At 54.5% G+C, this 23,126-nt stretch overlaps 1 protein-coding gene across 19 annotated transcripts in view; it reads right to left on the reverse strand.

The window, feature by feature from the left end:
* Positions 1-329: 329 nt before the first annotated feature.
* SCRIB (scribble planar cell polarity protein) overlaps positions 330-23,126 on the reverse strand; it is a 91,000-nt gene continuing 68,203 nt past the window's right edge. For 7 of the 19 annotated variants that reach the window (XM_068161052.1, XM_068161054.1, XM_068161050.1 and 4 more), the window contains 15 exons: positions 21,674-21,724; positions 20,061-20,102; positions 19,160-19,285; positions 18,749-18,856; positions 17,674-17,721; positions 16,820-16,982; positions 15,268-15,436; positions 13,616-13,705; positions 12,794-12,979; positions 8,628-8,777; positions 7,817-7,956; positions 7,056-7,093; positions 6,209-6,283; positions 5,111-5,162; positions 330-2,571 (listed from right to left, as the gene is read on the reverse strand). In XM_068161052.1, coding sequence (XP_068017153.1) covers positions 2,411-2,571; positions 5,111-5,162; positions 6,209-6,283; positions 7,056-7,093; positions 7,817-7,956; positions 8,628-8,777; positions 12,794-12,979; positions 13,616-13,705; positions 15,268-15,436; positions 16,820-16,982; positions 17,674-17,721; positions 18,749-18,856; positions 19,160-19,285; positions 20,061-20,102; positions 21,674-21,724 — 1,599 coding nt within the window. In that variant the 3' untranslated portion in view covers positions 330-2,410. Of the gene's footprint in view, positions 2,572-4,934; positions 4,969-5,110; positions 5,163-6,208; positions 6,284-7,055; positions 7,094-7,816; positions 7,957-8,627; positions 8,778-12,793; positions 12,980-13,615; positions 13,706-15,267; positions 15,437-16,819; positions 16,983-17,673; positions 17,722-18,748; positions 18,857-19,159; positions 19,286-20,060; positions 20,103-21,673; positions 21,725-23,126 lie in introns of all 19 variants that reach the window. The other 12 variants (XM_068161048.1, XM_068161062.1, XM_068161061.1 and 9 more) reach the window with 7 other exon arrangements.

Consider the following 23,126-nt stretch of genomic DNA (forward strand, 5'->3'; position numbering starts at 1 on the left):
TTGGGTATACCCTCAGGAAGGGAGAAGGGAAATGCTGGGAGGCTTCTGGGTATGCTCTGGGACCGTTTTGTCACTGCCCTTGTGGTTCTCTGTAAAGCACTCACTGCTTTTCCATTTAAACTTTCCATCACTTCTGCAATCCCTTTGTGTGAGTCTCATCCTTTTTCTGCCCCTGGGGAAGGCAAGAGAGGATCTGCCTCAACCTGGGCCAGGTGCTCACTGATTTCTGCAGCAGCCTGTTTGTGGGCTGACGGCCGAGCAGCACGCCGAGGCCCCGACACAGAAAGTGCAGACCCCCACGCCGGGCAAACCACGCCAACTGAAGGCTCTAAAATGTAAAGTAAACTTTTATTATCCTTGAACCACAAAATAGATTTCTTTGGTTGTACAAATTTCACTAGTTACAGTCTTGATGCGCTAATTTTCCCTCAGAGTCTCTCGGGAGAGGATGGGAGAGAACCCAGAGCCTGGCACCAGGTACCGCAAAGGGAAAGAAAACCAGGGGGGAAAAAAAAAGAACAGAAGAAGAAGAATCACAAGTTAGTCACCAAAACCAATCCAGGATTGTTTCCAAAATTGCTGCTGTTAAAAAGCAAATGCTAAAATTAGGTTTTAAAAAGGAAAAGCTCAAATTGCTGATGATGGAAGCAGCCGCAGCTGCGGTTTGAGATTTGAGTCAGAGTTTCCCCCCCCCCCCCCCTTCAAAGCTCTGTAAAATTAAACCATACCAAGTCAGTCAAAAGGATCCACTGGATTTTGGCATGAAGGGAGGTCCTCAGCTAAAGGAAACTGCATCCAGTTCTCCCGCTCAGCAAATGTACAAGCAGAAGTGCCTGTCGCTCCAGAGCCACGCTGAGTCGCTGCAAGGCTTAAGGTCCAGCTCTGGTCTTACTGCTAGGGGGGTTCAGCAGAGAGCACCAATGCATCAGGGCAGACAGATCAGAGCCCTGCTGAGCTCCAGTGCCTTGCTCCCTGTCGGAAGCATTTTAAACCCCCCCATGTTTGAACTTCAGTAGTGGGCAGCAGGGGCTGATGTCAGAGCTATAGGCAGCATCTGTCTCCTCCACACCTGCAGAGCTCACTTGAATCTGTTCACAGCCCTTGCTCCTCTCACGGAAAGCAGGAGTCACTTCCCTGCTCCTTTTTCAGTTTCTCCTTTTTCCCTCTTGCATTTTCCCTTCCTGACTGGAGAGGGGCCTGAAGCCAACGAGTTGGCAAAGAGTAGAATTGTGAAGTTATTGCAAGGCATAGGTTAGGCCCAGCCTGCTTCACCATACTCCCTGCCTGGCAGGTCCTCTGCCAGAGCCCTGCGCTGGGCACCCGCCGTCCACTTCACTTCACCGCTGGCAGGAAACGCAGCAGGCTCTCCACAGGACCCTCCCGCCTGCAAGACCCCTTTACTCCTAACCTGACCCCAGCAATGCCACTTCCTACCCTTCCTACCTGCTATGGTATCTGCTGTGTCCCCCTCCTACTCTGCACCGTACCTACCCCAGCTACTCTGCTCTCTAGCGCCGTCCTGCATGCACACAGCTACCCCTGCTACAGCTGCTCGGCTCCCTCCTGCCCCAGCTCACTCCCCAGCCTGCTGCCGACAGAAGCAGCGACCTGGCCTCTGACACCCAGCAGAGCGTGCCCTGGAGCGCTCCAGCAGAGCCCCGCGGTCACCGGCTCCCGGGACGGCACAAAGCTGCGGCAGGAGCGGCGCCCCCCGCCGGGAGCTCGCTGCGCTCACAGAGGCAGGTGGCACAGAGCTGGCACAGGCTCCTGCTTGGTCAGGTGTCTTTGAGCACACAGGTGTCGGTGTCAGAGGGAGGCACTTTGCTGAAACTCCTTTTGTCCTGTGTTTGCTTTTGCTTTTGCCTCCAAGCTCTCTCCACAAGCTCCCAAAAGACAGTGAGGTGACGGGGTGGGAGGTGGAAGGAGAAGCTTTTTGGCAAAAACCTGGAAATCAAACAGGAGCCAAGGCAGGCTGGGGCCTTCCTTCTGATTCATACCAGAGCAGAAGCTCCCGTAATCACCACCAACAAATTCAAGCTGAGGAAATAACAGCTGGAGCCCAGCACACTCTCACACTCACACGTTCTCCCTGTCCTACCCTTCCCCACACACAATATTTACAGGCTAATGAGCTGCCCACTGTCCTGCCCACACCTCCTCTCAGTTTGCCATCAATAAGTCTGGTGTTGTCCCGTCTCCTCCAGCACCTGCCCCAGTGCACCGCTGGCAGAGAAAAGAGGGCGGTTCACAGCCTTAAAGGAAGTCAGTTGACCACAATGCTCACTGGGGTGCTCAGGTCCCATGCAGAGCCCAGGAGGCAGCAGTGTGGGCAGTCCAGTGCTGTCCCTGGAGCACAGGAGCTCGGCAGCCCTGTGCTGGGCCACGCCATCGCCCAGCTGCAGCAGACCTTCTACGTGGGGACAGCAGCCTCCAAACTGCGGCGGCCGTGTCGGAGCTTGCGTTTGCTGCTGTACAGGGCCATTTCTTCAAGTGCTGATGAAGTAGGTGTTGGTGGATCCCGTGTTAGTAGCATGTCCTCTTCCTCTGGCTGCCCATCCTGCTCCTGGGGAGCTGTGCAGACAAGAAAAGCACAGGGTTAAGAGGGAGGTGCCAGGCTGAGGATCCAGCTGGCAGCGCTGGCACCGACCGAGGGGACAGCCAGGCCGGGCCAGGGGCAGCACCGCTGTCTGGGCGAGTTCCAGTGAGCCCTGCCCAGAACCTGCTGGTGGCCTGTGGCTGTGTCGTGACCACTGTCATGTGTAAGATGCCTGCTCCTAAAGCAAGTGTGCTGCAAGGACTAGGGGGCTCCAAGCACTTCACCTGTTCCAACACAGAAGCCTGGACTGGTGTGACCACAAAGCACAGCCCTGGGGCAGCTGGTGAGGGTCCTGGCCCTGCTCCATGCTAAGACCTTTCTGTGAATTCAGACTGTGATGTGGGGCCCTCACCAAAGGAGCTCACCAGGGAAGATCCTCTGGCAGGGCAGGCTCTCAGTGAACTTGGTCTCAGGCCTTCCAGGGTGTGTTCTGCATCTCAAGGACTGCTGTTACCATGGCTCCTTACCCTCCTGAGAGGAGCTGGTAGAGCTCATCTGTTGTGCTTTGACACAGACCTGGGACATCTGCCCTTTGCCCATCTGGCTTGAGCAAGCACTGTGAGATGCTGGTGCAAAAAGCAAAAAACCCCTCACAGATGGAGATTCTTCCCTTCCAGTGGGACCTGGCTCCTGGGAAGCCTTTCTGAAGTCTCTGAACATAGGAGAGAACCTCAACCACAGAACCCTGTGAAGATGTGTCAGAGGTGATGTGACAGGCTGATGATGGTCTCTTCTCCCAGGCAGCCAGTACCAGAACAAGAGAACACAGTCTCAGGCTGCACCAGGGGAGGTTCAGGTTGGATGTTAGGAAGAAGTTCTATACAGAGAGAGTGATTGCCCATTGGAATGGGTTGCCCGGGGAGGTGGTGGAGTCGCCGTCATTGAAGGTGTTCAGGGGGAGACTTGATGGGGTGCTTGGTGCCATGGGTTAGCTGTTTGGGTGGGTTGGATTGGTTGATGGGTTGGACACGATGATCTTGAAGGTCTCTTCCAACCTGGTTTGGTTTATTCTAATAAAGGTTTATTCTAATAAAGGTACACGGCCTACCAAGCCGTACCTGGTGGCTCACCCTGGCTCTAGAGCCAGACTCCAAGATGTGATGTCCTGAGGGAATGTCCCTGCTGCTACAGCACCCAAGTGTGAGCAGCTGCTAGGACCCTAGAATCCTTCCTGAACCATTCCTCAACTGCTGTTTGAAAAGGCCTCAGACCCAAATGAATGTAGGTGATGCCTGGAAGGGACACTGGGACAGGTAAGCAGCTGAGTGACTCCCAAACAAGCAGGGGCACATGCAGACATACAGATGAGAGAGGGGTTGGGGGAGAAAAATCAGTGTGCCCTGGAGGGAAGTCAATCCTTCTAGACTCTCTTAGACCCATATCTGCCAGAGGAGCTATCAAACATGCAAGTTAATTGATCTCAACACAGCATCCTGAACTTGTTTGATTGTTCCTCAGGAAAGCTCTCAATGAAAAGGAGCTGCCCACGGACAAGAGACCCTTTAGTGAGTAAGTAAGTGGTACAGACACAGAAGGGCAGGGAGATGCTGCCTGTTATCACACACAGAGCAGCTAGGATCAGGATTTGGTAACCAGCAGGAAGGCACAGAACTGCTGAATTTATCAGAGAGAAACTGCTGATGGTACCAAGCTGTGGACCAGGGCAGTCAAATGAAACTCAGCTGCAGAATTAGGACTTCACAGCATTGAGTGGGCAATGATGTGGAGGGTACAACTTACTACTACAGGCTCAAGAAAGAGAGAAATGACTCTAAGTCCTCTGGCTTAGGAGGTGCTCAACCACAGACTGCTATAGCCTGGGGCACTGTTCTGGAATGAATTACTTTGTGGTCTTCTTCTTCTCTGCTCTTTTCTTGGCATCCCCAGTGGCTTGCATCAGACCCAATATTGGACCAGCCAGAACCTGGTGCTGACTCAGCAAGTTTAGAGCTGGGGACAGAAAGAGCACAGCTGGGACAGCCTGAAGGAGACAGCAGTCAGAGCTTGAGCTCTTTAGGTGACCACACACACAGGTCCAGGAGTGCAGACTTGGAGTCACCTGGGTCCTCAAGCACCCAAATGCTCTCCAGACTTAAACCAGAATGAACTTTGCTGCTGCAGCAGACAGCAGGAGGTTTTGCTCTAGCAAAAGGGGCACAAAGCAGCCCCTGAACAGTGGATGTTACCCACCTATGGCTGGTGACAGAGGCCAAAACTTCCCACCCAACTTCTGCTACCCCTTGTTACTCCCGAAGACAAACCCAGAAAAGAACCAGGCATGCTTGTTACAGACTGTCAGCAGATTAGTCACCACCAAAGCACAATGCAAGCATCCTACCCAAATCTGAACGTGGAGAGTTGGAGGTTTCAGTCTAGAATGGACAAAAGAGGACATTGCTTCAAGCAGCAAGAAGTTCAAGTCCTCAGGGTTGTTGACCCCACAAGAAGGGAACCCTCTAGAACCATGGTGGGACTCAAGCAGTACAAAGAGGATTCCTTTAGCCATGGGCTTACCTGAGTTATTTCTGTCATCTACATATCTGAGGTCATCAGCTGCATCAGGAGACTGGAAGAGAACAGAAGACATGAGGCCCACATCTGTAACACTGGTGCCAGGTAATCCCCCACCTCCAGCACACCACAGAACCCTTGGCCCCTGAAGGTGCTGCTGATACAGAAGCTGGGACAGGACCCTCAGTGGTCACAGCATTAACCCTCTGTGCTGAAGCCAAGCAGCCCATGGCCTGATCTGCAGGATGAGGAGTGACTGCCCATCAGAGCTCTCCTCTGGCTTTGTGTGAATGGAGGAGAAGACAGGAACACAAAAGGCAGAAAGCACAAAGACTGGAGCAAATGAGCAGAAATGTGGGAGGAGGCCAAAGACAGAAGCTACATTTCCCTGAGAATCCTGGATCCCAGCTCTGCCTTTGCACAGTCTGCAGGCCTAGGTCCCTACACAAAACCAACCTCCATTACATTCAGGTGTGTATAGAGAAGTGAGGAGGGTAGGAAGCAGTTACAGCCCAAGAGACAGCAGAGACAGCTAACTGATAGCAACCAAACTCCAGCAGCCCCTGCTGATTTTAAACCACTCACAAAATGAAGGCCATTCCAACACCCAGAGCTGTCTGGAGCTCCTCAAACCAGACTTGACAACACCATGGGAAAAACTTTGCTCATGGTCCTGAACTTGAGGTGGCTTGAAAACCAGCACTACTCTGGGGGCAGGCATAAATGTCCCAAGCCCTCCTCACCTTTCAGCTCTAAGTGCCTCAAGAAGAGAGAGCTCAAAGTGTTCTGCTGAGGAATTCTGCTCCTCCACAAGTGGCTGCACTAGTTACTTCCACTGCTCCTTCTAGGCCCATCCACAGCACTTACACTGAGCTCAGCACTGGATGAGGCCTCGAGCAACCTGGTCTAGTGGAAGGTGTCCCTGCCCATGGCAGGGGGGTTGAAACTAGATTTATCTTCGAGGTCCTTTCCAACCTAAGCCATCCTATGAATCTATGACTTCCTTAAATCATTCAGCCCCTGCTCTGAAGGCCATGACTTGCTGGTGCAGGCTCCTCCAGCACACCAAGCCCCAGCAGAGGTGCAGCATGCAGGTTGTACCTGGATTTCGTAAACAGGTTTGGAGGAAGGAATAGCAGCAAATTCCCGGTAGTCAAACTTCTTTTCAGACAGGGACTAGAAGGGACAGCAAAAGAGAAGAAAGAGAGAAGAGAGAGTAAGGGGAGAGAAATGGATGGAGAGCCAGCAGCAAGCTGAGCAGTCTGTGCAGAGACAAAGCAGAGGGAAAGTACCATCCTCAGAGCCAAGACAGCCTGAAAACAAGGCACCTCTGGGCCTCTGGACTAAGCTCTTCTGGTGGCAGGCCAGGGCTTTCAAGCTGCAGAGAACACATGATGGGCTGCACTAACAGGCACATGCACATCAAGTCAGGCAGGAAACCTGCTTTGCTTGGGAAAATTGGTGGCAAGACCCCTGATGGCTGCAGCACGGTCAGGAGTTCAGTGCAGAGCTGGCTGCATTGTGTGACTCTGGGCCAAACCAGGACCCCACTTGTGCAGCTGCTCCCACTCTTGCCTTTGTCTCACTGCTAACAATGTCCTCTTGTTTTTAGACAGTGCTCAGGAAAAGGAGAAAGCTGATTTCAGCTAAAATCCCAGCTTGATGCTGTTGAGGAGACAAAGGGCTAAAGCCTGTGGCACACAAGGCTTTCTGAACATGGAGGTGAAGGGCCAAGGAAAGGATGAAACAACAAAACAGGAAAACAGAAAGCAGAGGCTGTGTTGCAGTGGCAGAAGATAGGGGTGCCTCTAGTAGTGGCTGTGGCAGAGCTCCATCCACTGTGCCACCCAGCCAGACCTGGGGATCCCACTGCCCAGATGCACAGCCCACACCCCAGAGAGCCCAGGGTTACAGGAGATGACAAAAGCAAGCAGGGGTCATGCCTTACCAGCCTTCCTGGAGAAGTGATGCTTCTGGGACTGCAGTCTGCAATAGATAACAAAAGAGCACCATTAGTGACCATGCAACACCCCCTGGACCCTCCTTCCAGTGACAGAAGACTGTGCTCAGAAGGGTACTGCCCTCTCAGGACAGTGCCTCTCCTGTTCTTCTAGAGCCGTGATGCTGGTTCTATTTCTGCTCTGGATCCCTGGAACCATCCCTCAGATGTTCTCTCACATTCTCCCTCCCAGAGGATCTCCTCTGGAGATCATCTAATCCAACCCCCTTACTAAAGCAGGATCACCCACACCAGGCTGCCCAGGATCCCATGTCCATGTGGGTTTGGAAGCTCTCTAGAGAAGGAGATCCCACACTCTCTCTGGGCAGCCTGCTCAGGGCTCCAGCATCCTCACAGCAAAGAAGTTTCTACTCATGTTCAGATGGAAGCTCCTGGGTTCCACTTTGTGCCCTTTGGCCCTTGTCCTGTCACTGGGCACCACTGGGAAGAGTCTGGCCCCAGCCTCTTGCCCCCCACCATTTAGCTATTGCTGAGCATTGATCAGATCCCCTCTCAGGTTGCTCTGGGCTCAACAGCCCCAGGGCTCTCAGCCTTCCACAGACCAGGCCCATGCCCGTGCTGACAGATGTCAGAGGTCCCAAAGGACCTTCTAGATGAGGCTGAAGGAGGAAGGTGCTTTCAGCAGCTCTGCTTTGCAGCAGGTTTAGCTAGAGCAGATGAACTCTCTTCCTCAGAGAGCTGCACACTACCTTCCAGAGGTGTTGGTGACGGGGTAGGAACAGGTGAGGGTGACTCTGCCAGCTGCTCCAGGGTGCTGCGCTTCTTCCCCTCCTTGGACTTGGCAATAACCATTTGGGCTTTAAGAGCATCCTGTTCAAGTGATTTCATCCTGCCTCAGAAAGGGAGGAGAAAGACATCAGACCTTGCCTCTCAGTGAGGGACAAAGCCACCTCCTGTGCCCAGCAGCCAGAGCAGCGCCAGCAGGCTGGGCACAGCGCCAGGGTTGAGCACCCTTGGTGCTGAGGGACAGACAGACTGAAAGCAGGGGAGAGCAGCTGGGCTTGCTGTCCCCCACACACAGGACAGCACACGTGCTGGACAGACAGAGCCTGGAGCTGAGCACCAACACACTGAGGGGCTGCAGGGCGTTCCAGAGGTGCCACACATGCTGGGAGCAGCCCAGGCTGGGAGGGGAACCGCAGGGGCTCAGATGGGTCAGGTCAGTTCTCGGGGCTTGACTCTCCTCTGTGCTCTCAGTGTGTTGCATCTTAAGCCCTTTTTGGGCATCAAGAGATCATGACATAGCCAAGAAAATGTGGGCTAGGCACTCAGAAATGTCTGCTCCCTTCTCCCAGTCAAACAGACCCAGCATCCTCACCATTCTCACTGAGACAACCACCATGGCCAGTGGGATCTCAGGTAACTGAATGCCAGCCACCACTGCCACCCCCTCCCTGCCCCTGGCAGGCCAGCCACAGCTGGAGCTCTGCAGGAGGAGGGAAGGACACAGCTGGGGCTGTGGAACATGCAGCTGGTGGGGTTGGGGGGGAGTGTGCACACCTGGATTGGCTTCCTGAGCCGTGACTCTGCCTTGGACTAGACATCTGAGCTGGCCTGGCCCCAGGAGCAGGTGCCCACTGCCGGGACTGGTACAGCTTCCTGGCCAGATCCTGCTCGTACTGTTTAATACTGTCTTCAAGAGCTGAGGATCTGAGGAGGAGGAGGAGGAAAAGGAGAAGGAACAGGAGGAGGAGGGAGAGGAGAAGGAAAAGAAGGAGGAGGGAGAGGAGAAGGAACAGGAGGAGGAGGAAGAGGAGAAGGAAAAGGAGGAGGAGGGAGAGAAGAAGGAAAAGGAGGAGGAGGGAGAGAAGAAGGAAAAGGAGGAGGAGGGAGAGGAGAAGGAAAAGGAGGAGGAGGGAGAGGAGAAGGAAAAGGAGGAGGAGGGAGAGGAGATGATGGTGATGAACATCGCAGCAGACAAGCACAGGGAAAGAAAGAAACAGATACAGGAACATACCCTGGCAAGAAGAAACAAGGGTCTGATCTAGGGGCAGCCTTGGTTAGAATGGGCTCCTCTCTCTCATCCTGTCCCACACCAACTCTGCTGCAGAAGCAGGAACCTCCAAAGAGCCTTCAGACCCTCAGCATCCAGTGGAGACACTCAGCAGGCCAAAGACACAGCCCAGGAGGTGACTCCCTGGGCAGGTGTGCGTGGGGCAGCCTGAGGGAGCGCAGGGCATGAGTGTGTGTCCACTCATGGGTCCCTTGCTGTACCTCTGTGTGCATCTGTCTGGCCACCAAAAGGGCAAGCCAAATGGCCAAGGACACTACAGAAGGTCTGTGTGCTGCAGGCCCTGGCAGACCTGCAGCTGAGGTGGGTGCATGGTGGGAGAGGTGCTGAGGGGCATCCAGCACTGTCTGGGTGCCTGCCCCTCGATATGTGCCTGTACCTTCTGAATCACACCCTCTCTACAGCACCAGTGCCAGGGCTGGCTGTGCCCAGGACACCTTTGGAGTACAGGTCCCAGTGTGTTTGTCCCAAGAGAGCACAGGGGTGCACGCTGGGAGGGGGAGCAAAGGGGGCACACCACACATCCTGGCAGAGCACTGATGACACAGGGAGAAAAAGGAAAGCCCAAGAAGGTGCAAACTGATGGGGTCACGAGTGACAGCACACAGACCAGAGAACTGGAAAGAAGCAGAAGGTAGAAGTTTAGAAAGAAAGCAACAGACCCAGTGGCATGCACTCACAGAACATACAGCTTAGTGTGGGTTCTGCAGGGCCACACAGCCCTCCCCCCAGCACACAGTGCTGACTGGGGGCCTCTGAAAGAAGGTCTGAGCCCTGGCTGCCATCACCTCACTGTGCCTGCTCTGGCTGCTAGAGAAGTGGCAACCTAAGAAGAGGTCTGTGGTAGCAGGGAGCAGTCCCTGTGTGTTACCAAAAGGATCCCATTGTGGTGACTGATTCCTGCCAGTACTGAAATAAGCAAGGCTTTAACCCTGTCCAAGGGGGCAGCCAGGGGCTTCTCCAAGAACTACACCTCGTTAGCAGCAGCAGCAGAGCTGAGGACCTGGTCTGCAGAACTCAAACCCAGTAACACAGGATCTGATAAGTGGAAAGCAAGGCAGCTGCAAGCAGCTTCTTGTCATCCTCTAGAAGGCTTCCTTCACTACTTCATCTTCCAAGAACAGAACATGCCGAGAGGAGACTGAGGATTTGGAATGCAGGGATCAAACACCTACCCATGGTGGACAAAACCTCTGCACTCAACATTCCCTGACCCTTCCACAGTGTAATGTGGAGTGCAACAAAACCCTGGCTAACCCAAAGGCATGGGCAGATGTACACCAGCTGGCAACAGCAGCAAGTTGATGGAAGAAGAGATCCTGAGGCACCTGGTGCTCTGTGACACCAGCAAGGTCCTTGCAACGGCTTTGGCTGTGCTTCTCCTTCCTACACCCATCCTAAAGCTTTTCTTACAGCACTTCCTGGATGTGTTAACTGTTAGGCTTTGGAGGAGCCAGAGCTGGCACCCCCCTCACAATGCTTGCCGTGCAGTGTGAGGAAACCTTCATGGAGGCAGGAGGGAAGGGGCGAGAGCCCAGGCTCTGCTGCCCCTCCAGCACAGCCAGGCTGATCTGCAGAAGCCTGACAGACAGCTTCTGTTTTGTTGGATCAGATACAACAGTGGAGCTTCTGGGGATGTTTAAGGGGCAAAGGCTGAGCAGCAGCTCTGTGCAAGACTGCCCCTGATGACACGGTGATGCTCCTGTGGCATCACCCTGGCAGTGTTTGTGAGGCATTCAAGGCTATGAGCCTCTCTAGGAGGCAGAGCAGTGCTGGCAGGCCTCTCTCTGTCCTGCTGCAGCACACAGGGACCTCCTGGTATGCCAAACATCATCAGGCAGCACCTGCCAGAGCAAGAATTTGGACCTGGCCATCTTAGGTGTTCAGGAGGAGACTTGACAGGGTGCTTGGTTACATGGGTTAGTTGATTAGGTGGTGTTGGATGATAGGTTGGACACGACAATCTTGAAGGTCTCTTCCAACCTGGTCTGGTCTGGTCTGGTCTGGTCTATTCTATTCTATTCTATTCTCACACACCCCTGCAGCTCAGCCCTGTGACACTGTGTCTCTCCTGCCAGCTGTCTACAAACCCTCCTCTGCTGCTATTTCTGCAAAGGTTTGCTCCTGGCTGAGCACAAAACCACAGAGCTTCCATCTGCACGTGATGCCACTGAGAAGTTGTGCACAGAAACCATGGGAACAGCATCAAGCAGAACAGGTGTGAGATGCCAGACAGCAGAATGTGTGGTAAATCAGCAGCAGATGGAATCCCACCACAGTGGGGGCATGGAACAACAGCACAGGGTGGAAACAATCCTGTCACAGCACCCTGTGGCATCCTGGCTCGCCTCTGTCCCAGCAGACAGGCATGAGCAGGGAAGGAGAGATTACCAAGTATAGACTCAGAGTAACTCAGGTTGGAAGGGACCCCTGGAGGTCATCTGATCCAAAGCTGCTCAAAGCAGGGCCAGCTTCAAGGGCCTAACAAACCTGCCAGAGGATGACAGAATTCATTCTCTTCCAAATCAAGGTTCCATAACACAAACAGGCCTTCCAGTGGCCTGCTCAGCTTCCTAACATGACAGGGCAGTGCTCATCTGCAGCTGAGACAGAGCAGGCAAAGAACTTATCCAAGGCAAAGAGCAGAATGCCAAGCAAGTTATTCCCAAAGGGCAGAAGCCCTGGTGCTAGGAACATGAGTCCAGCTCTGAATAAACCACAAGGAGATGTTGTGTGAGCAGGTAACCACAGGAAGCTTTGTATCCTCAAAGCCCTACAGAATTAGTCAGCTCTCCCTGAGGATTCCAGTCTGTGGTTCTTCATCCCCAGAGCCTCCCCAAGCCTAAACAAACCCACTGGGACTGCCAGCTCATGGTCATCCCTACAGGGTCTTACCTAGCAGGCTGGCAAGGATGGGGCAGTAGCAGCTCTGCTCTTCTAAAAGCTCTCATTCAGCCCCCAAAAGAGACTGTCTGAGGATGTCCTTTGAATGCCTCCCACAGGAACGTTGTGGGAAGGAAACCACCATCAGTGGTGGGAGCAGCCTGACTGAATTCTGCAGGACCTCCATGGCACAGCAAACGCCTGGGCCAGCTTTAAGTCTTGAGTTCTGAGCTGGGAGATTCTCCCCCTCCCAAAGCAATGCTGAATCACTGCTCCATGGCTGTGTGGGTAAGAGTGCCCTCGCCTTGCCCATTCCTTGGCTTCAGCAAGCTTTCCAGCCTGGCAGCACTGGATAGGTGAGATGGTGAGATGCTCTTTCCATTTTCCATTCTGAGCACATCACCTGGCAGCTCCAAGAGATCTGCTCTGCATGTGTAAGAGAGGAGGTGGAAGGCTGTGTGCTAAGGGGAAGGCAATGCATTCACCATCACCTAAAGGTGAGAACCATAAATTCAACACAGAACTCCACTGTCCTCATGGCTGTGCAAACTAAGAGACACCTCACCCCTGTGGCTGTCAGAAGCAGATGAGCTCAGTCAGGTGCCAGATGCCTTGCCCTGTTTGAACAGACAGGCTGCCACCTGCCCTGGCACCCAGCTCAGGAGGGCTTCCTTATTCCCTGCCTTTCACAGCATGGAACCACCCCACAGCCCTGCAGCAGGTCCCTTTTCAGGAGCCAGCCTAGAGAGCAGTGGAGGTTGCCGGGCCTCACCGTGCTGCCCTCCACATGGCTCGCTTCTCAGCCTCCAGGGCCCGGCGCTCTGCCGGCGACAGCTCCTTCTCCTGCCCGCTCAGCAGCTCGGGGCTCTGCATCCGCAGCCGCTCCTGCTGCCGCCGCTCCGCCTTGGCTGTCCGCACCGGCGCCGCCGCCTCCCCCGCTCCGTACAGCGGACTCAGCCTGGCCACAGAGAGAAGCAGCAACAGGTTGCCTGGCCTGGGCCACCACAACACTGACAGAATCATAGAATGGTCTGGGTTGGAAGGGACCTCCAAAGGTCATCCGGTCCGACCCCCCCCGCAGTCAGCAGGGACATCCCCAACTCGACCAGGCTGTCCAGGGCCTCGTCCAGCCTCACCTGGAATATTCCCAGGGAAAGGGCTTCAACCACCTCCCTGGGCAACCTGTTCCCATGTTTCACCACCCACACAGTAAAGAACTTCTTCCTGATATCCAATCTAAAACTGCCCTTCTCTAGTTTGAAGCCACTGCCCCTCATCCTGTCCCTGCAGGCCTTTGCAAACAGTCTCTCTCCATCCTTCTTGCAGGCCCCTTCAGGTACTGGAAGGCTGCTCTAAGGTCTCCCCAGAGCCTCCTCTTCTCCAGGCTTCTTTTCCAAGAGAAAAGGTGATGACCTGTTTGGGCATCCAAACAGTCCACATCCAAGGACATGGGAGGTGAAACCAGGTTGGTGCAGATCATTTTCCCCTGCCCCACAAACTCCTTCCTTTTACACCCTAAGTCTGCTGAAGAGAAGGAGCCATCTCCTCCATCATCAGGCAGCTCCTAGGCCAAGGGCATTGCTGATCCACTTACCCAGACACAGAGTTGGTTCTTTGTTCAGGCTTGAGGCCTTCTTCCAGTGAATTCCTCTGTGAGCTGTTGTTCTCATTGACCTCAGAGGGCCTAGAGCAAAACAAGCAGGTTAGCCCACAGGATCACAGGCTGACACACCAACAAAAGGCTGAGAGCAGATCCAAGCCCCAGAAAGCATCAACTACTTCCTTCTGAAGACACAACCCTGACAGCTCCTTCTCCACTGCTGCCAGCACTTCCTTGCTGATTCATAATTGTTCACACTCTCCAGCATCAGAGCTCACCTTCTGCATCTGGAGGTCAACCATACACTGACTCACACACACACACACACACACACACTCTCACACACACAGACAGACAGACAGACACACAGACACACTCTCCAAACACACAGCACCACATCTGCTGATAAGTTCTGCACAGTTCAAGCCTGGCTCCTTCCAGCTGCCACCACCTGAGGGGCTGCCTAGCTGCTCCCAGACTCTTCCTTTGCTGATGTCAGATGTTGGCACAGGAGGACCCTCCTGTGCTGCAGGTGAAGGCATGCCTGGGCCAGGGGCAAATCCTGAGTGCTCTCAGAGCAGAGATTCTCAGTGTGGCCACTCTGAGCACAATGCCTGCCCTACTGGGGCTTTATGCCCTTAACCAAACCCCTGCAGCCTGCAGATCAGCCCTGCTGCAGTCACAGCTCACGCTGAAGCTGTGCCCCTGCAGACACCACTCGGTTTAGTCAGCAATGGAGGGAGGTCACACCAGCCTGTTTGCCACAGGTACTGTGGCCCAGGCAGGAAGTTCCTTGTGACTCTGAGCAATTCTTTTTACTGCTCAAGTTTATTTTGATTCCATTTCAGTTTTGGTTCTGGTGTGACAAAAAGAAACAAAAACTGAGTCTGTTCCACTGCCTTGCCTTTGTTCAGGCACAAACAGTAAGCAACTGGAAGCCATCTGATGGAGCCAGGATTGCTGTTCTCTAAGCTCCTATGTTTCAATATGAGACCCCTGAGGATGAGCTGGCCTTCATGTCAAACCAAGAAGCTGGTTTGCATTTGGCTGCTGTCCTCCACAGAGCTGCCCTGGCAGCACAGGAAGGTTTCAGTGCATTCCTCATGTGAGAAGCTCCTCAACAGAGACCAGACAGCAACAACAGAGAGAAATGAGATTGAAAACAGACAGGAAAAGGGTTTTCAGCCACTGTAAGACTGACAGTGGAAGTGTCTGTGAAAAGAATGTCTGTAAGACTCGGAAGAGTCAGTCAGATAAGGACAGTTTCAACCCTGTTCTAGTGCAACCCCCTTTTCAGTTGAACTCTTATGAGAAGCCTTCTCATCCTTCCCTAGTTCTATGCCCAAGAATCAGGACAACATGAAGGCAACCTACAGGGCAAGTACAGGAGAAGCAGGGAACAAAAGCCTAAAAAGCCCAAATCTAGGTTCAGCTCCAGGACTTATGCTGAGTTACCTGTCTCTAAAAATCAGTATCTCTAGGCACCCAAGGCAGAGCTGAAGGAGCTACTCTTCTGAACAGAAAGCTGGACACCCACCCCCCCCACCCCCCCATTTCTGTGCTAAGAAGAAATACTGCCCAGCCCTCCTTCCTGGACAGCAGCTCTGGCACACGTGGGTGGTACTGAGCCACCAGTCTTGTCTTACCGAGTTGCTGGAGCCTGGATGCCCCTTCCATTTAGCCTCTCAATCTTGTACTCCACCCCTTCAATGATGACACTGGACTGCATGCCCATCTCAGGCACCTGCTTTACCATCTCATCCTCTTCTGCCTCCTCCTCCAACAGCAGGGTACGTTTCTGCTGCAGTTTTCGAGCTGCCAAAGTAAGAGAGACTCATCTTACACCACAAACCACTCACTAAAACCCTGCCAGGATGCAGCCTCCAGGCAGGCTCCTCAGGCTCACCAGCCCCCTGCAAGTCTGTGCTGTTCAAGTCCATACCCTCTCCATGGATCTTTTCTTTCAACTCTGCTCTGCTAATGCTTCAGACCCAACAAAATCTGCAGCCTTCCCTCAGTCCCTCCTCTAGTCACTAAACCTCTGTTCCTGGGTGCTCTAGAGAGCAGATCTCCAGCAGTTCACCCTGCTGAGTGTGGGCATGGCATTCAGAACACGATTTAATGGCCATGGTGGTCTTAGGCTGAAGGTTGGATCTAATGATTTTAAAGGTCTCTTCCAACTGAAACAATTCAAGAGCAGCCCTGCAGAAAAGGACTTGGGGGCACTGGTGGATGAGAAGCTGGAGATGAGCAACAGTGTGCACTTGCAGCCCAGAAGGTCAATCACACCCCTGGGCTGCATCAAAAGCAGCATGGCCAACAGGTTGAGAGAGATGATTCTGACACTTTGCTCTGCTCTGGTGAGACCTCACCTGCAGTACTGTGTCCAGCTCTGCAGCCCTCAACACAGGAAGGACATGGACCTGATGGAGAGGGTCCAGAGGAGAGCCATGAAGATGATCAAGGGGCTGGATCATCTCTGCTAGGAGGACAGGCTGAGGGAGCTGGGGTTGTTCTGCTTGGAGAAGAGAAGGCTCCAGGGAGACCTAACAGCAGCCTGCCAGGGGCTACAAGGAGGCTGCAGAGGGACTGTTTCCAAAGGCCTGCAGTGACAGGATGAGGGACAATGGTTTGAAATAAGAGGAGATTTAAGCTGGATGTTAAGGCCAAGTTCTTTACCATGGGGGTGGTGGAACATGGGAACAGGCTGCCCAGGGAGTTGAGGCCCCATGCCTGGAGATAGTCAAGGTCAGGCTCAACAAGGCTCTGAGCAACCTGATCTAGTGGAGGATGCCCCTGCTGACTGCAGGGGGATTGGACTAGATGACCTTTGGAGGTCCCTTCCAACCCAAACCACTCTATGATAATGCAGTGATTCTCCTCATCCTCCAACTGGAAGCTGTGTGCAGACTCCTCTGCCACTTCCCCAGAGGAATCTGCACACCCACTGCTGAGTTACTGCAGTTCACCAGCTACAGGAAACCCTGACACCAAAGCACTTCCCCCAGTCCACACCATGACAGCAGAGCATCCACAAAATTCCTTCACAGCCACTTGCTTTCAGCCATTTCCAGGCCTTGGAAGGTAGCACCCAGGGCTCTGGGAAGTGCTGGATTTCTGCTCAGTGCGCTCTCGTGCCTCCCATGCTGAAGGCGCTCACTCCACAGGACCAATTTCCTGGCACAGATCCCAACATACCTTCCTCCTCTTTCATCTTCTTCAGATCATCCTCTCCTACCAAGGAGACACGCTTGGGAGGCTTATCCACCTGCTGCTGCTTCACCTCGATCTCAAAGTACTTCTGCCTCTCCCGGAAGGACCTCTGCTCGGGGCTGTGCCCGCTGGGGCTGTGCGCGGCCACCTGTGAGAGCCACAGGGCACTGTCCAAGTGACTGTGAGAGCCACAGGGCGCTGTCCAAGTGACTGTGAGAGCCACAGGGCGCTGTCCAAGTGACTGTGAGAGCCACAGGGCGCTGTCCAAGTGACTGTGAGAGCCACAGGGCGCTGTCCAAGTGACTGTGAGAGCCACAGGGCGCTGTCCAAGTGACTGTGAGAGCCACAGGGCACTGTCCAAGTGACTGTGAGAGCCACAGGGCGCTGTCCAAGTGACTGTGAGAGCCACAGGGCACTGTCCAAGTGACTGTGAGAGCCACAGGGCGCTGTCCAAGTGACTGTGAGAGCCACAGGGCGCTGTCCAAGTGACTGTGAGAGCCACAGGGCGCTGTCCAAGTGACTGTGAGAGCCACAGGGCGCTGTCCAAGTGACTGTGAGAGCCACAGGGCACTGTCCAAGTGACTGTGAGAGCCACAGGGCGCTGTCCAAGTGACTGTGAGAGCCACAGGGCGCTGTCCAAGTGACTGTGAGAGCCACAGGGCACTGTCCAAGTGACTGAGCCAGCCTTGCCCCACCAGCCCCACCTGCCCCCCAACCTGCCTGTCCCAGACCTGCTCCACACCCTCCTCCTGCTCCCCAGCCCCACCATGCTGTGATCCCATCTCCAAGAGAGCCTGCAAGTCCCTGTCCTCCTGCCAGCTCCAGCCACCGGAACTCACCTCCTGGGCAGCCCTGGGACTCTCCGTGCTGGCCTGGCCATGCAGCTCCTAGGAACACAGAGAAAGGGACACATTCTCAAAAGCAAGTTTTCTCCCAGCACTCCTGCCCTCCAGCCAAGTGACACCAAGGCCATGTGAAGGGCAGCAGTGCTGGGCATCAGCTGGCAGGCTGGTTCCCAAAGCAGCCCCAGGATGCACTGGGCTTGGTAACCCTGACTGACAGGGACTGACTGAATTGAGTGCTGAACAGACTGATGGGGACATCTTTTACAAGGGCAAAAACTGAGGAGCATGGGGAAGTAGGTGCAGAGCAGGAGCAGAGCAGGAGCAGAGGCTCAGTGTGAGATCCAGGAGGCTGAGCCCTTCCTTAAACCAAAGATGCAACCATCAGCATTTACTTCTAAGAAGTAGAAACACCATCAGGAAAGAAAAAATCTGTATTGCCCAGAAGGAGAAAAAAACCCACAACAGAATGTTGAATATCCTCTCCCTGGAGGTGTTCAAGTCTGGTTGGATGAGGCCAGGTCTAGTGGAAGGTCTCCCTGTCCATGTTAGGGAGGTTGCAACTAGATGGTTTGAAACTGGAGCAGGGTAGGTTTAGGTTGTACATTAGGAAGAAGTTGTTCACAATGAGAGTGGTGCAACACTGGACCAGGCTGCCCAGGGATGTGGTTGAGGCCCCATCCCTGGAGACATTCAAGATCAGACTGGATGTGGCTCTGGACAGCCTGATGTAGCTGGAACTGTCCCTGCTGACTGCAGGGGGCTGGACAAGATGCCTTTGGGAGATCCCTTCCAACCCAATGCAATCTGTGAACTGCACAGATGTGTCTGAGACCTCAAAGCTCACTTTTGTGAGCAAACCTGCTTAACATTTTCACTGCCACATGTGACTTGGACACCAGAAGGTGATTTGTGAGTGGCAAGGAGCAGAGCCCACGTCACAGAAGTGCAGTGTCCTGAGGACAGCCTCCTCTGGAGGACAGGAACTGTGCAGCCTCCCTGCACCCACCCTCCCTTCTCAGTTGCAGTGGTGGTGCCACTGTCTGTGCAACAGCTCCCCAGCACCAGTTACCTGTGTCCCAAGCAGAGGCTGTGACAAGGGCACTGCTGCAAAGGTCTTGTAGGCTTGCTTGACGTTGATGGGGATCTCATCAGGGGAGGGTGGTGAAGGTGGCTTTTGCTGCATGGACAAAAGCAGAAGGTGATGGCCAGGTTGGATGAGGCCTTAAGCTACCAGGTCTAGTGGAAGATGTCCCTGGCCCATGGCAGGGGGGTTGGAACTGGATGGTCTTCAAGGTCCCTTCCAGTCTAAACCATTCTATCAACCTATGACTTGTGTCCACACCCAGGGTATCCAAACTGGTGCCTGAAGGAGCCCAGCCCCGGCTAAGGCACATGATCTTTACCCACCAGAGAAAGCGGCACCAAGGTGACCCAGGGCAGAGAGAGAGAGCTTAGCTGGGAGCGACTGCAGGCCACTTACAGTGCTGTGGGTACTGAGGCGCAGCTCAGGCTGCTGGAAGGGGTTGGGGCTGTCCCCGTCCTCCGGGCTGTGCGAGGCAGCGCTTGGTCGCACTCGGGAGAGCGGCTGAATGACGCCAGGCTTGGTCTGCTCGTGCCAGCACCACCAGAGGGCACAGGCAGAGAAGGGAGGAGAGAGAAACCAGCAGTTAGGGCAGCAGCAGGCTCTGCCATGCAACGAGACCAATCCATGCACCTGAGCAGCTGACTCCAGCTACAAGCCAGGCAGGGAGAGCAACTGAATCAGACACCAACCAGTGCCGCTGGTGTGAGTACTGTGGACAGGCAAAGAGATTCAGACAAGTCTGGCTCAGGACAGGACCAGAGGGTCACAGAGGACAGGACACACACAAGGGTCACAGAGGTATGGCATGAGCATGTCAAGGAGTCAGGAGTGGAAGGTGCAGAGGGGGAACATCAGCCAAGAGAGAGTACATGCAAAAGCCAGGGATGGAAATGAACTGAAAGCCAGGCAGGGTCCAATTAGAAAAGCAGACAAATGAGCCTGAGATCTGATCTAGCTCTGTCCTCACTGCTGGATGCTGTGTGGGAGTGGATGAAACATCTAACACAGAAGAGAGCAGAAGCAGGAATTGAGCAGGACAGCAAAAGCCACAGGAGAGAAAGCTCCAAGGGCAAAGAGGAACAGAAGGTGCCAAAACACTTGCACCAGGACCTCAAACAGACAACACTGAGGACTCTGCATCTGTGCAAACATCAGCTGGAGCAGAGGTCTGAAGAAGACAGAGCAAGAGCCAAGAGGGAGACTTCAGGGACTGTGGGAGTGAGCACACACAGAAGGCACAGGCAGGCTGGAGAAGGTACAGGGACAGGAGGAGGAGTTCCATGGTGGATGTACTCACTGATTTGCTGTCATCCTGTGATGTGATGAAGTTAATGGAAGCCTGAAAACAGAAACACAGGGGACATCTGGAGCCTGGAGGGGAGGCCTTCAGCTTGCCCTGCTCCACCCAAATTTTCCACCCCCTCCTCTGTCCTGTGCAGGCAGAAGCTCCCACTCCATACTGATCCCCACCAAACCTTCTGCTGTGGGGAGCAGTCCAGAGCCCACCCATGAGAGCTTCTCCCAGCTCCTCAGCCACATGAGGCACTCCCAGCTCTGCACATCTCCAGGCACTGACCCCCGTGCCCCCCATCTCTGCACCCCCTTCAGCTGGCCCTGGCCCTTCCTCACCTCCCCTGCCCTCTGCACTTGCCACTGAGCTTGAGCAAAGCCCTCAGCAGCACAGCTCCTCTGCCAGGAAGCACCCACAGAAGCCAGCTCAGCAGTGGCTAGCAGGGAACAGCCTCTGGAGCCTGGCTTGCAACCCTGGGCACAAGCCCTGGCTGCCCAGCAAGCCCCAGAGCTGGGAACATGGAGCTGGAGGCAAGAGGCAGTGGTGCCAGGCAGGAGCAGGCAGAGCAGCAGCACACACCAGCAGGCACCTCCAAAGCAAGTGTCCCTGCCTGGCAGGGGCTGGCACACTGCACACCAGCAGGCACCTCCAAAGCAAGTGTCCCTGCCTGGCAGGGGCTGGCACACTGCACACCAGTGGGCACTTACAAAGCAGGTGTCCCTGCCTGGCAGGGGCTGGCATACTGCACACCAGCAGGCACTTCCAAAGCAGGTGTCCCTGCCTGGCAGGGGCTGGCACACTGCACACCAGTGGGCACTTCCAAAGCAAGTGTCCCTGCCTGGCAGGGGCTGGCACACTGCACACCAGTGAGCACTTCCAAAGCAAGTGTCCCTGCCTGGCAGGGGCTGGCACACTGCACACCAGTGAGCACTTCCAAAGCAAGTGTCCCTGCCTGGCAGGGGCTGGCACACTGCACACCAGTGAGCACTTACAAAGCAAGTGTCCCTGCCTGGCAGGGGCTGGCACACTGCACACCAGCAGGCATTTACAAAGCAAGTGTCCCTGCCTGGCAGGGGCTGGCACACTGCACACCAGTGAGCACTTCCAAAGCAAGTGTCCCTGCCTGGCAGGGGCTGGCACACTGCACACCAGTGAGCACTTCCAAAGCAAGTGTCCCTGCCTGGCAGGGGCTGGCACACTGCACACCAGTGAGCACTTCCAAAGCAAGTGTCCCTGCCTGGCAGGGGCTGGCACACTGCACACCAGTGAGCACTTCCAAAGCAAGTGTCCCTGCCTGGCAGGGGCTGGCACACTGCACACCAGTGAGCACTTACAAAGCAAGTGTCCCTGCCTGGCAGGGGCTGGCACACTGCACACCAGCAGGCACCTCCAAAGCAAGTGTCCCTGCCTGGCAGGGGCTGGCACACTGCACACCAGTGAGCACTTCCAAAGCAAGTGTCCCTGCCTGGCAGGGGCTGGCACACTGCACACCAGTGGGCACTTACAAAGCGGGTCTCCCTGCCTGGCAGGGGCTGGCACACTGCACACCAGCAGGCACTTACAAAGCAAGTGTCCCTGCCTGGCAGGGGCTGGCACACTGCACACCAGTGGGCACTTACAAAGCGGGTCTCCCTGCCTGGCAGGGGGGCTGGCCGAGGGGCTGCCGGCATCTGGAGAGGGGCAGTGCCCGGGAGGACCATACAGAGTGGGAGAGAAAAGGAAGAGACTGGGTTTTCTGTGGAGAGGCTGAGACAAGCACCTTTCCCAGCAGAGAGGCTGCAGTCAGCCAGAGCTGCCACCCTGCCCATGGAGGAAGCTCCTCTGCCCTCACTGGCACACATACAGACCCACCGTGAGTACCTCCTTCCTCCCCACTCTCGCCTCCTGCCCCACCAGAAGCTTGCAGAACTCAAGGCCAGGCAGGGCCATCCTGACACCAGCCTTGGGACAAAGAATCCAGCTTCCCTCAGGAACTCTCTGGAACAACCCCACACATTCTAGCTGGGCTGTAAAGCCTAAGAGTTTACACTAAAAACAGATGGCAGAGAATGAGAGATGCAGCTCCTGGGAACCTCTACTCTAGAGTCCCCCGAAGGGAGGGTAGTGACTGCCCTGTGTCCTTCAGCACTACCTGCTGGACCTGCTCCATTTTGCATCACACTGTCCAGACAGAATGCAATCTGCTAGACACAGACAGCTGTGGAAGGCTCTGCCCCAAACAGAGTTAAATTATCTAAGTGTGACAGAAAGCTCAGGTACAGAGAGCAGGGCTGAGAAGTTCACCAGCAAGACTGTGACACCAAGGCATCTTCCAGAGCAGCTCTGCCAGTGTCACTAACTGATAACAGCCACAGAACAAGTGAAGAGGAAAGGCCATCAAAATAACACATGAGGGTGGTGGAACACTCCAGTGAGGGAGTTGAGGCCCCATGCCTGGAGATATTCAAGGTCAGGCTCAATAAGGCTCTGAGCAACCTGATCTAGTGGAGAATGTCCCTGCTGACTGCAGGGGGGTTGGATTAGATGGCCTTTGGAGATCCCTTCCAGCCCAAACCATTCTATGATTCTACAGACCCTAGCCTCAGAAAGGAATGCAGTGAAGAAACCTGCTCAAGACCTTAAAAGGCTAAAGAAAGAACAAAGTAAGGGAATGGGCTGTGAATGCTGTAAGGGTTTGACAGAATCTCTCTGGGACCAACTCTGCACAGAGATAAAACACCAGAGAAATGCTATGGAGATGCTGCACTTCAAAGGAACACAACAGACTCAAAGTGACTAAGGAGAGAGGACAAGTCCCACTGGCAGCTCATTCCAGCCCCCCAATATAAAAACAAGTTACTCAGAATTGGATTGGAAGGGACCTCCAAAGGCCATCTAGACCAAACCCCTGCAGTCAGCAGGAACATCCTCCTAGATCAGGTTGCTCAGAGCCTTTCTTGAGCCTGACTATGAATATCCCCAGGGATGGGGCCTCCACTCCCTCCCTGGGCAGCCTGCAAAGAACTTCTTCCTGACATCCAAATTAAATCTACTGTTCTCTAAATATAAAAAATGTGAGAGGATTTATCCTCA

The sequence above is a fragment of the Melanerpes formicivorus genome, unplaced genomic scaffold (assembly GCF_026170545.1).
Source record: "Melanerpes formicivorus ecotype bairdi unplaced genomic scaffold, bMelFor1.0.p_v2 SCAF_56, whole genome shotgun sequence".
Taxonomy (NCBI): domain Eukaryota; kingdom Metazoa; phylum Chordata; class Aves; order Piciformes; family Picidae; genus Melanerpes; species Melanerpes formicivorus.